Source organism: Centrocercus urophasianus, unplaced genomic scaffold, assembly GCF_019232065.1.
Source record: "Centrocercus urophasianus isolate 14NV4802_14NV808 unplaced genomic scaffold, USGS_Curo_1.0 seq_14, whole genome shotgun sequence".
Taxonomy (NCBI): Eukaryota; Metazoa; Chordata; class Aves; order Galliformes; family Phasianidae; genus Centrocercus; species Centrocercus urophasianus.
In genome coordinates, this window is record NW_024884586.1 from 47,435,348 (window position 1) to 47,448,424 (window position 13,077).

Sequence of the window (13,077 nt, forward strand, 5' to 3'; positions counted from 1 at the left end):
ATTCAAATCTTACTGACCTGTGTTTGGTAGTTCAGAACACCGTGCTTCCTTTTCTGATGTTCTCCAGAAATAATATTTGTGTGAAAAATGTACGACGGCAAACTTCCATCCATACGCTGAGTTAAGAGTGGATGTGGAAAATGTGGACTCTGACACTGCTGTACTGCAGCAGCCAGTGTTAAATCTGAAGAAGGGGAACGTGGTCTCCATAAAGAAAGCAAATTGCATTAATGCAAAGTGACATCTACCTACCGCAAGGTTAAATTAAAAACAGTTGGTGGATCACTAAATAAGGGAATATTCGCTTCTTCATCATTAAGAGCTCTGATTTTTTTTAGGATTTGACTGTATTTCCCTGTTGACGTGTAGCTGTTGTTTACATCAGGCCAGGTGTGTTATCCATTGCCATTACTCTCCTGTCTGCAAAGATCACACAGATCTTTACGGCGTGTGCATTTCTAAATCACCAGAATTTGTAAGAAAATTAACACTAAGCTGGGGGTGAGCGGGTGTTTCACCCTAAGCAAAGAGAGATGGTCAAAAAAATCAGGAGGTGAAAAAAGAAAACTTCCTCTAAAGTATAATTAAATTTATTTACCCAATAGCCTCCTTTCTTGCACTGCACAATGCTTTGTACACAAGCAATTTGGAATCTTGATATATTTATGCACTTCAGAAAGGTTTCAAAATTAGTTCTTTTGCAGCTCAGCTGCAGAAAGCTTCAATTTCCAGATCAGATTTCCTCCTACCATGCAATCTGTCACTCTTCCCTCACATTCCTATTAGCCTCTGGCTAATCATTTGATCACTTATCCTTTGTTGTGCACTCACTCTTTGTTTTTTAAAGAGGAGTCCAATTTCACTGGATTCCACTCTGGAGTTGGGAACCAATCATGCACCACGAGTCTTGCACATGCTGAACATTTGTCTCCATCTCTCTTCCTTTCCTTGTGCATATGAGAAACAACCTCATGGGGCAGGACTTTTTTTTTTTTTTTTTGCCAGTTTATCTCCTCCTGTTTGTTCTATAAGATGGAGAAAATAAATAACAATTTTATTTAGATCCTGCTGCTCAGATACAACATGAATCTCTTAAATAAACCTGAGCAGGACACCCTCACATAATACAGTTTAACAGAACAAATCCTGCTTGCTTTGTAGTTCACAAATGTAGCTGTAGTGCAGCTCATGCTTCTCACAAGCTGCAGCTCCTTCAAGTTTTACCCAGCACAACAGAAGTAAAAGATAGAAACTGCTGTATCACATTCTACAAATTCTGAATAAGTGACTCTGAACAGATGAGACATTACAAATGACACACTCCACTACAAACTGAGTGCAGAAGACTGTTTCTCAAAGCTGAAGTTATCTTAGCTAGAAATAAAGGGCACGTGGTGTGGCTGAGGAAGAGTTGCTCATCTTTTGATCCAAACGTGACATTTTACTTAACTTTCCTGATGCCAACAATGAAGAGCAATGCCAAACAGTACTGGAAAATCTGAATGTCAGGCACCCTTGGTAGTAGGATATAAAGCAAAAGGAAGAGATGCCAGAGTCACATGGCTACACTGTGCCACAAGTGAGCACAACACAAAGCATACCTCGGGCTCTGGTTTATTCCACTCTGGCAATACCTGCATCCTGTCACTTGCAAAATAAGAGTAATGTTTTAAAGATTAACTTTTAAGGCACCTTTTATCATATAAAAAGCCTGGTAGGTCTACATTAGTCCTTAGGATTCAAGCATTCAAACCTATCAGCAATAACAGTCCCTTCAGCTTGTCCCCCTTTCACACACGTGGTACAAGAGCAGAACTTACTGCTCCTGCACCTCATTTCATCCCCAGAATTCAAAGCCAGCAGCCTGTTTTCCTTCTATCACCTCTTTGCAGAATGAGCCATCTGTCTGAGCACTGGGTGAGGCAGGCCTCCTGCAAAACAAAGGGCGTTCAGTGCTGTAACCTGAGGCTTTGGCAGCACACAGGTGCTGATATCCATCACTGGAGCAACCTCAATTTGGTCACTTCTTCATTTTTAGCTACTATTGCAGCATCGATGCTACCTTACAATAACTTTCAATATGCACCAGGAGCTATTTGATGGAAACTAAGTGAGTCTGAAGTTCTGTATTCAGGAAAATCGATATTCCGATACTAAAACAGTATTCAGCAGGAATCAAAACTACTACTTTGTCATTCAATAGACTCAGCACCGCCTTGGAAGCAGCAAGAAATTACATTCTTAAAATACATACATACATGACTTTGTCACGTTCTGAAATGTGGCATTGACTTTGATGAAAAAAAGTTTGTCATATAGAAAAGCATACTTGCTTTACACTTTCATTAATACATTACAACCTGCTGAGCTGTATAACTATGTACCATGAAGATATTATTCAAAACACCCTCACTGTGCTATAGTACTGCTTCACACTCAGCACATGGGCCCCTACCTGAACGAAACATTAATTGCTAGTGAGAAGAGAAACCAAGGTTGTTTTTAAGTCAGTCCCCAAACCCCTCTTTAGAGGCAGCCCACACGTGACTGGTGTTTTAGTTACCAGAAATGTATCTGTGATGTTTCCTTACTGTCCTATCAAAAAACGATGAGCTGCTGAAGTCCACGGTAACAATGCAAGAGAATATATATACATTAAACTTATGCACAAACATAAGATTCATTCCTTCCTTAGAAAATGGCTGGTGATAGAGTCCTCCGTGTAATTTCACTCAAGGGAAGGATTCTAAATCTCCTGATCAGTCTTCCTAACCTACCTGTGGCTGATCACATTAGATCTATATAGACATCTCACTATAAAGACATCTCACACCATTAAGTGCTGAGCAAAAATGGAACCAGGCTGCAATCTCCCCGAGCAGGAGAGGCAGGCTGTGAAAATGGCTGTTATCCACACAAAAGCATCGGTTCTGCAGCTTCTACTGAAAAAGAGCTACACTGGTTTGGGAACCAGGGACAAGCAGAGCAATTCCTCTTCTCATCTAGGTGAGACAGAGAGATTCCTCCCAAGTGCCATGAGATGATTGAGATTAATCAAGACGCTTGCAACTCTTAATCCTCTGAAGTGTTCCATTAATAAGATCCTTGTTTTTCCCAAAATACTGAAAAGATCAGAGGCTGAAAGACAGAAATAACAGAATAAACCCTATTTCACAGCACACTTAAGCCAAAGCGAGCTGCATCTTATTTCCCTCTTACTTCGCTGGGGACATACAGGCAGCAGATTTCTTTTACTAAGATGTCATTAGTTTAATTGCACTTACGCTAATAGAACTGCAGTGCTTTCCTATTCATGTTCCAAAGCACAGCTGCAGGTGAGGAGTTCTGCTGTTTCGTTTTTAAAGCAAGGTGAGCATCCCCTGCAGCGTAAACCTTCCCAACAACCACTAACTGCAATGGGAAAACAGCACGGTCATCCATTGTGAAACCAGCACAGGAGCACACAAACCTGCCCTTAATTAGGGCACTGGAAATCCTCACTGAGAAACAATGAAGGTAATTAGGCTGTCAGGTCAAAAGCAAACTGCGCTGTGAAAACAAACATTTGAGTTTGCTTGAAAACAGAACGAGGCTTTCCATCCTTAACGGCAGCTCAGTGGTTTCTTAAGGTACCAGCAGTGCAGTTCTCAGCGTGATTTGCACTGTTTATTTATTTTCAAACTTTGTAGAGTACTGGACTCTGGTTAGAAAAATAAGGGTTTCCATCTTCTCTCTCGTTTTTCTCAAAACGTTTGCTACCTCATAGACAAATTTTGTGAAATACATTTATAATTAAACTTCGGAATTGAGGAACCCTGAGTGGAAGGAAGAAGAATGCTCTATTCTCCTGGTAAAACAAGCTCCTTGTTTCGCTTTGTTGTGAGACGCGTAATGAAAGGGAGCACGCGTATTCCTCACACAGGGGAAAGGGGGGGAAAAAGAAGGGGAGAAAGGCGGGAAAAAGCGGCCCCGGGGCAGCAGCGCGGGGCGGCCAGCAGGTGGCGCTGTCGGAGCAGCCCTCAGCCGCCGCCGCTGTCCCCGAGGCGGCCCGCAGCACCGCGCGGCGCCCGGGAGCAGAGCCGCTCCGGATAAGCGAAGCCCTTCCAGCCTGGGATATTCTCTAGTTCTACAATCCTCCGCACGGCAAGAGAGGTGCGTTTGGGAAACTGCTCCACTTACAGACCTGGAGATGGTTTGTGTTGGAAGGGACTTTTACGAACGCCTCTGCATTTGGACAACGACAGCTTTCCTGGAGCTCTGCAGAACCAACCCGTGCCTTTCGCCTCGGGGCATCCGCTAGGAGAAAAATCAGCTCCGCAGTCGTTCAGCGTGGGCAATTAGGATGTCAAATGCAAATCTGCAATTCAGGCTCTCTTTCTAAACGAGCAAAGATGACAAATGAGAAAGCCTAGCTGTATTTAAATGCTTGCTAAAAGCTTTCTCTCCCACAAATGAATGTAAATCACTTCCGAGCTTCAATTACTTTTAGACGTGATCAAACCGACTTTAAAAATGCAGTGAATGACAGTAAGGCCAGCGCAGTCGCTTATTTTAATCGCAAATCATTATTCATTATCTAGAGCTCCCCAATCACCTTTGAAATCAGATCCCACATGATGCAATGTACCCAGGTCTGATGATGGAGGAGGTAGCAGAAAACAATGTTTATTTTTAGCCTTATTCTGGAATTAAAGCTGTTGACAGAGGCTGGAATTCTGCCCACCAGACACAGTGCTTCCTTCAAACAGCCATAAAACAAAAGGAGGGGAACACCTCATTGCACAGAGGTAAAAGGGCAGAACCGAAGCTTTAGCCTTCATTGCAGCACAGCTCCAGTTCAGGGCAAACACAGTTTCATCATTCACATTTAAAATACATTGGAGCCAGAAAGACAAGAGATTTGCCTTTCTTTCTTCAAGCAGCCAGGCTCAGTGAGAGATGCAGAAAGCCCTTCATCCCTAACCCGGGCTGTCCCAAAGCACAGAAGACATTTTTTGAAGAGAGAAACAGTACAGAAATGCGAATGCTACACAGGATGTGAGGCAGCTCCTCACACCGATAGCACAGTGACAGCACAACACGTATTCTGTGTGGAGGATGGTGCCAAAGCTGTGTGTGAAAACCCACAGTTCCACAAGCGTGCTTCCTCAAAGTCTGGGGCACGGCTTCATTTTACCTACCTCAACTGGCTCAGAAAACAAAAGCCAGCTTGCTTTCTTTCAGTATTTGAAACTGAGTTCCTTGGAATCTTTGCAAACAAGAGCTGAGGATCCACAAAACGCTGCCACTCTAATAAGACAAATACTGGCACTGGAAACAGAAGCATCAAGAGAGTTCTGAACACTTCCATCAAAATGAGGGTGCTCAAATACATCCAAAAGAGAATTTCCTACCTGCAGAATCCTCCCCCTCGACCAGCTGAACAGAAAAGCAGCGCTTGGCAAAGCAGGCCCCACTTGCTGGCAGAGAGGCCCACTGCAAAGGACAGAACAAGCACTTCGCTCGTATCCAGCGCAGGCCTCTAGCGTTACCAAAGTGAATTTTATTAAAAATGACACAGAGAAAGTTATGAACTGCTAGGAGGAAGAAATGAGAGCCTTATTTCCTTTGACCACAGAGCCCTGTGCGTTATCCCAGATCTCCAGAACCTGCACTGCGTACCCCCCTCACCCAGGACTATTTATTAAGAGGACCACTCGAACGGGAAAGGAAATTAAAACATTTGTTCACTGCTACAGAACATTCTCTACAACCCATGTGAATAAATAATCCTTAATTTTGCAATTAAAATGTTCGCTCCTGTCTAAAGCTAATGCAAGGGGTTTTAATAGCTGCTGAAGTCAAGCAGTTTTTATTACAGGAGCTTCCAGTGTAACAAAAGATTCTGATGGTATCCTACAAGCAGTTAGTTGGTCTAGCACCAGGCCACAATGTAGTAACAAGAGATCACTGAATTGTCTGGACTTGACAGATGATAACTAAAGGAAAGAAGAACAAAACTGGAATGCTGTTTCCTCCTGGCACTGCAGGTAATCATGTGTGTCTTGAGGGCGTAGGAGAGAATGGGAAAGAGGGAACCTTCACACTGTTTCCTCATCTAAATGAAAGAATCCAAAACATTCAAAGGAATCAGCCAAAGAAAATAAAAATAGTTCTGTTAAACACTGTTGGCTTTTGGATGATTTACTTCTAAGGACTCTACTACTCTGTAACTCCAGTATGTAAACGTACCTGAATAGAGCTGAAGTGCTTAGGTGATTATTTTAATGCAAAGACAGCTCGTGTTATTTGTTACACATTAAGGAAAACAAAAGATATTGAAAATACTGGAATCCAAGGTAACCAACAAGGAAAAACCTATCACAATATAGCACATTTGGAATGTCACAGCTGAGCTTTCCATTGTTACAGGTATCACTAAAATGTGTCAGCAAGTTCCAAAGGAAAAAAAAAAAAAAAACACGAGAACACACAATGTGAAAAAAAAAATACAGCTTCCAAGATACAAATGTCCAGAAGAACAGGGAGGAGATGACAGTTCTGCAGCCCCCTTCCAGCCAGCAGTGCCAACTGATGGATGTCCTCCACACCATGGGATGCAGAGCAGGCATACGATCTGCCCCCCAGGAAGCACCCACCTACCCCATGGCCACAGCACTTCAGCTCTGTGTGATCACACAGATCTTACATCTTTTTAATCACAACCTTAAGAACGCTTTCATTTCATTACTGCCTTCGGCATTTCTGGAGTTTTGTGGACTGTAGAGATTATACCCCACTCAGTTAAAATCGAGCGTATGAAGTTTCTTACCTCCTATATTCTGGATAATTATTGTAGTTGCAACAAGGACCTATAAAAAAAAATTGATTTCTTTAGAAAGGGTAAGGATAACTGGAGTCGTATGCCTGTAACGGTCATAAAAACAAATACGCATAATCTTAAACAGACCAGATGCAAAAGCAGCAACCAATACTGAAAGGAAAGGCATCTTCTGCTTCACCAAAAGTTCAACACATGGAAACCAACCTCAAATGAATATAAAAGCAAAGCAATCCCTGAAGAAGAAAAAAACCCTGAAAAAAAAAAAAAAAAAAAAAAGCATTTTCATTCTGAGATGACAAAACAAGAGTAGTTAAAGGGCAAAGCTTTGTTTTGCAGATCATAGAGAAAGTAAGTGCTTCCCAATTGATGTCAGGTAGGTCGAAAGGGAAATCATCCTTTGCCTCTGCAAAGGCACTCAGACAGCAGAGATGATCTATGCAAACTGTTCCTCACTCCATGTAACTATGAATATTAACAGTCACAAGTTTTTTATGCCTATAAACTAGACAGACATTTCTTTTTGCGATTGCTATTACTCACATTGGACTAACACAGAATATAGAGACAATCTTAGAGCAAACCAATACTTGACTGAATCTAAACAGTTGCTCACTTCCAATTGACAAAACCCGAGCAGCCGTGTGTGAAGCTTTCCCACTGTTTTAGCTTCAGCTCAGATCTAAAACAGTGCCCTCACCTACACAGCACGGTCATTCGTGCCGCGCATCATTACATAGCAGCGCCTTTCTACTACCAGAACTCGGCCTGGAAAATAGGTTGAAAAAAAATAAAATCAAAACACAATTGTGGAAAAAAACCAAATTTGTATTTTCAAATAAGTTCTGGAAGCAGAGTTGCCGTTTTTCCCAGTCGATCAGTTAGAAAAGCATAGCAGACCTGCAATGAGCTGAATGTCAGTGCATTGTCACCGACGGAAAGAAACGCGCCGTGCTTTTGGAGAGGGAGAGTCAGCAAGCTTCCATCTGCTGATCCCTAGCCTCACAAATCACACCAGTGTTCTCAGCATGAGATCACTGTATGGGTGAAGAGCTGCTTTACCCCAGGAGCAGTTACCAGCAGTTCACTATCAGCCCGGAGTTCAAGCATCGTCCTACAATGCTCTATCAGTAGTGGATGGCTTGGATGAGGGAAGAATGAGCACATCTTAACATACAAAGAAACCAAAAGAAGCAAAAACTGCAATCTGTGCCTGACCAAGCTGAGAGAAGCTCAGGGAGAACACTGGAATTCAAAATGACCGTGATAAATGAGGATAGTCTAAAAATCAATAGCACCAGTTAAAAGCAATGCATTCAGGAAGCAGAGATCAAATGTAGGGTTCACAGTTATTAGACTGCAAATGGAGAAAAGAGCCTGAGATAAAACAATTAGTGGCAGCCACAGCAATGGCAAACCTTGTTTATCCCTGGCAAGCTCTCAGCCAGCGTCCTGCACTCCATTGTTTGATCAAGGCGTACAAACAGCACAGATGCTTCCACAGGCAAAGGTCAGTGCTGCAGAAAAACATGGGTTCCTCTAGGAAGGCTTGGTGACCTCCGGCTTTCTGCCTAATCCAAACAGCTTCCCAACCTGGGTCAGTGGCTGGGATGTACCTCAATCCATACACACTGAAAATCCATGATTTTCAGCAGAGGAAGCGACTTAAAATAGTAAACTACAGAACAGTTACATTTGGGGAGGATAATACAAATCACCACAGTAAAGCTGTGATACCTCCTTCACTGGATAACACGGAATATCCACTAAATAACAAATCAGATATTTGCCACGAATTGCTTCCCTGTGTTTTATCCCTGTGCTGCAGAGAAGAGGGGAGAAAAAAAAATAAGAATAAAAATAAAAATAAAAATAAAAATAGGTCACATCTTAATATCCCCTTATGCCCTGTGTTTCTATGGCTGCTGCACCTAATGGCTTGTGGTTAACGTACCCACAGCCCCTCTCAGGAAAATAGGATATTTTAATATTAGAATGGTATGAAATCATCTGCTGGGGGCGATCACATCTTCACTCTGCTCAATAGATATTGATCTCACACACTGCACTCATTATCTGCTCATTAATGCTAATGGCAGCTTATACCTAATAGCTCAGTTTTGACTCTCATATGAAAACAGAAGTGAGACTCCAGTCCGTTAAGCAGAACTCACTGAAAGAGTTGGGTTTTTTCAGAAAGCTATTGAAATTGCAGTGGTGTGGTCAAACCTGCTTTTAGAATCACTTAAATGAAACAGAGCACAGACTCACAGTATCATATGCACAGTATTTACCATCAGTATTTCGTGTTACTGGACAACACTGTCCATCAAGAAAAACAGATACAATTCCCATTACTAAAACAGCACAACTTACATGCCCAGTATGCTTACATCAAAAAATTAGCATTCATGAAACATCCCTGTTTATATATGTTGTAGAAACTGCATGAAAGGCAAACACTGCCGAGCTCTACGAGAACCTCCAAGAGCAGCAGTAAATCAGCCAGGTGTCTCTTAACAGCTCACAGCAAAGGTGCAATGGGACTGAAACCAACCTGGAACGGATGGCTCAGCTGACCTGAGTGCAAAGCCAGCGAGCAGACACTGGGAAATACAGTAAGAGGAACACGCTGGCAGGAAAGGAGCACAAAAACTTGTATGCAAGAAGTGTCTGTTACACAGCTAGCTGACCTTCGCAGCACAACACTGGCTGAAGGGGAGGAGAAAGTTGGTTTTGGGAACTGAATGATTTTTTTTTTTTTTTTTTTTTTTTACAATATCAGATCTTCACCAATCACACGGATTGCATCCATATATCCTTACTATGCAGTTAACAGCTGTGTATCAGAAGCAGGAGAACAAGAAACACACAGGCACCGACAAACACTTGCCTTTCCAGCTGATCCAAATGCAAACAGGCCGAGGTCCTCGTAGGAAGTGACAGCTGTCAATAAGAAAATAAAAAAGCTAAAATATTCCTAACTGCAAAAATCACCCAAGAGCTCCAGCTTTGCCTTTTCCTTTCTTTTTTTTTTTTCTTTTAAAATGAGCGCAGCTCAGGACCCAATTAAGAGACTATTTTATAATACAGCCTACTTATAAAATAGCATTAGGATATACTTGTATTCTTGCTCCTAAATATCTGCCCGACCATTCAGACTCACCAGAAATTCAATGTGCCATTAAAAATAGCTGTATAAAAAATAAAAGTACTACACTGGGAACTGGCTGTCTTTTCCCAAAGAGTTTTGCATGCAACACTACCGATGAAGAATTTTGCTACTAGTCTCAAGAATTAGAGGCAAGCTATTTCTAGATTTTATTTCTTAAGCGTATGCTTGTTTTTAAGTGAAGACAATAAGAGAAACGTGCCTTCATCTTTCCCCAAACATAAACACCAATCAATCACTATTGTGGCAGCTTTCAAAAACACAGCTTCCAACACTGCTGAAGGTAAACACCTTCTTGGGCTGCAATCTGTTACAAAAAGCAGACGACAACAAACAAAACCAAGCCAAAGCAGAGGCAAAAGCAAAGCAAGCAGCCTGCCCTTACTCGCACCTTCCCAACTCATCACACCACAACAGCCTGCGGTTTCCTGAGCAGCCGAAGCTCACCTCTAATACTCAAAACAACTCAGAACGATCCCTTCTCAGAAAGGAGGAAATCATATTAAAGTCTTCCACAGTTGCTCTCCATTCTGCCATTAGAAGCTCTAGCGATACCAAAAGGATGAAAACTCCAGAGAACGGCCCAGAGCTGTAAATGCCTCCGAGGGCAAAATTAACCTCCAAAGCACACAGCTCTCTCGATGCAACTCTCGCCTCCCCTTCCTTGGTTCCACTTGGTGGACTACAGCTGCTCCTCCTGCTGCTTGTTCCTTTCTCAGTGAGGCCTGGGGGAGGAGGCAGCTCCGTACCAGGGCTGCAATATTAAATATTCAATACATTTCATTGTCTGTTACTAGATTTTACCCTCTATTTTTCTTTGATCTACATTTACAAAGCAGTTAGCAGCAGATAAATAGCATTTTCGAAGGCCAGTGTTTAGTATGTCTGAGAGCTGCTCGTACCACATGGGAACAAACACCCAATGCACACAAACAGGGAATTACCAAGAAAAAATGTTTTCCACAGAACTCCAAAGCGGCAACATGAAGCCTTGGAGGAGTTTTTGTAGCCATTCTGGTTATTTAATCAGTTTAGTCCTGCGAACGCTGAGGGAGCGTTAATATTTAATCACATTACTTTGGTGCTTTCAAAAAAATATATGCAACAAAATATCCAGCACTACTGCCAGAAATGCATTCTACCTGCCTGTGTTCATTTCTTGTGCATTCCTAATGGAAATCATTTCACCCCAAAGTCAAACTGGTGAGAAAAGCACAGGCAATCCTCGTGAGCAGCTCCAAATGGAAAAAAGCAAAAAGCCATGAAGCTCCAGGGACATCCCCCTTAAATTCCTCATTCCTCCACTTAGAGCATTTTGCCACCCTAAGCCCTGAAACAGCTTTTGTAGCACTGAATTAACACCAGGAGGAAACCCCGTCCAACCCAACCCCAACACACGGCACTGTTTGTTTTCTAAGTCATTTGGCCTCACAAATCATTTGACCTGGACAAAGCCACCCCACACCAACATCACTTACAAACTCAAGGCACTTCTTTGTTTTCAAACTACAACTTAAATGCTGCTCCATTTGAAACAGAATTAATATTAAAGCTTCCTTTTCAGAAGGGGTTTTATATGTTGGCTCTTTCCTAGGATTACCTTTATGATTTAAATACCTGAGTGAACAGTTTTCCAACAGTCCCATAAGGCTTTTCTTTACCCTTTCCCCTTCACACTTTCCTAGCTCACCTTTTTCAGTATAAAACTACTAACATCACTTTCCTGTTCCTCGCCACAGATTAATACTGTAACACCGTTCACAGATGAACGCATGCTTAACATTCAATCTACTTTAACATAAGAACTATTCACACAAATTTCACTTTGGAAAGGTACAACTGGTCACACATCTCCCTTTTTGAAGTGGATATTCCAAGGAAAAGCCTGGGATGCTATTTAATGTCAACTTACTTCAGTAGTTCACAGGACCTACAGCCGATAAAGATCACCACCATCACCCCTTAAAACAGCAACCAAAAATGCAGCAGAGACACCTGAGCATAGCTCCAGAGCTGGGATGCCCATCAGCACTAGGTGCTAACTACTTACTGACCACACGGTGCTCCTTTCAGACTAGGGGAGTACCTTCACCCCATCATTTAGGGCTACTCCTTGCTTTTGGCTGTTTGCATTTCCAAAATGCATCCAGGAGGTAACGTGTTGCCTTTGACAATAAATAAGTGAGGAGTTAAACTATGCTGGTGTGTGTATTAGGTCTCCATATTCAGTTTCCTCCCTCCCTCTTTCACCCCCAGCAGTTCTCTGCAAGGATATCTTCCTATTATTTTACCAGATAACAACACAACACCATCCGGTGCCTATATAATACAGAACTTAAGAAGCGAGCAAACATCACCAAGATTCACCCCTTACCTCAGTCTTTTTTTCTTTTACTATGTATCTTTCTAGCTATTTATCCCAGGTTCTCATTCCTCTCTAACAAGCAAAGCTTCAGAAAGAAAAAAAGAGTTGCAGTGAGTCACAAGTCATTGAGCAGCCAATATTACACACAGATGTAGCCCTACCTCTGAAGAAGATTTTTAAGGAGCGCATGAGGCAGATCACTCAGTAGGTGAAGACAGGAGCAGCAGATCTAAGGAGAGTCAAGAAGCAAAGATCAGAGAGAGCCCAAAGCTAGCTACAGAAAGCACAGCCTGTAAGGAATGGAATGCAGCTTTCCCCCATCACCTTTGAAAAGAGGGGAAAAGAGATGAGATGGAAACAATAACCAGGTTCCTGGAAGAGATGCAGGCTTCCCACTGAGACAAGGCCTTTGTGTGCTGGAACTCAAGGAAGCAGCCAGGCATTCAGTAACACTTAAAACAAGCAAGAATTAAAATATTAGCAGCAGACTAGAACTCAAATGTTAGGATCTCCTGTTTGGACATTCTCAAAGCAGTGTAATTTCCAAGTAAGGACTGCATTTCTCACTCAGTATCAGAAATGCTGTGAAAACACACATCTGTGAAGCCTGTATTATAAGAAAATCTGACCAGTATTCACTTCAAACAGTGGATAAACATATTACAGTTAGAATAAAGGCAGTTGGCTGCTTACTGAGAGCAACACTGAGACTGCATATAG

General features: G+C 42.2%; 1 protein-coding gene across 1 annotated transcript in view; it reads right to left on the reverse strand.

Annotated features, from left to right (window-relative positions):
• Nucleotides 1–13,077, reverse strand: part of SLC38A6 (solute carrier family 38 member 6) — a 38,034-nt gene that overhangs the window by 23,893 nt on the left and 1,064 nt on the right. Inside the window, exons 4-5 of the mRNA XM_042815033.1 lie at nt 9,714–9,766; nt 6,812–6,851 (exon numbers count right to left, since the gene is read on the reverse strand). Coding sequence (XP_042670967.1) covers nt 6,812–6,851; nt 9,714–9,766 — 93 coding nt within the window. The remainder of the gene's footprint in view (nt 1–6,811; nt 6,852–9,713; nt 9,767–13,077) is intronic.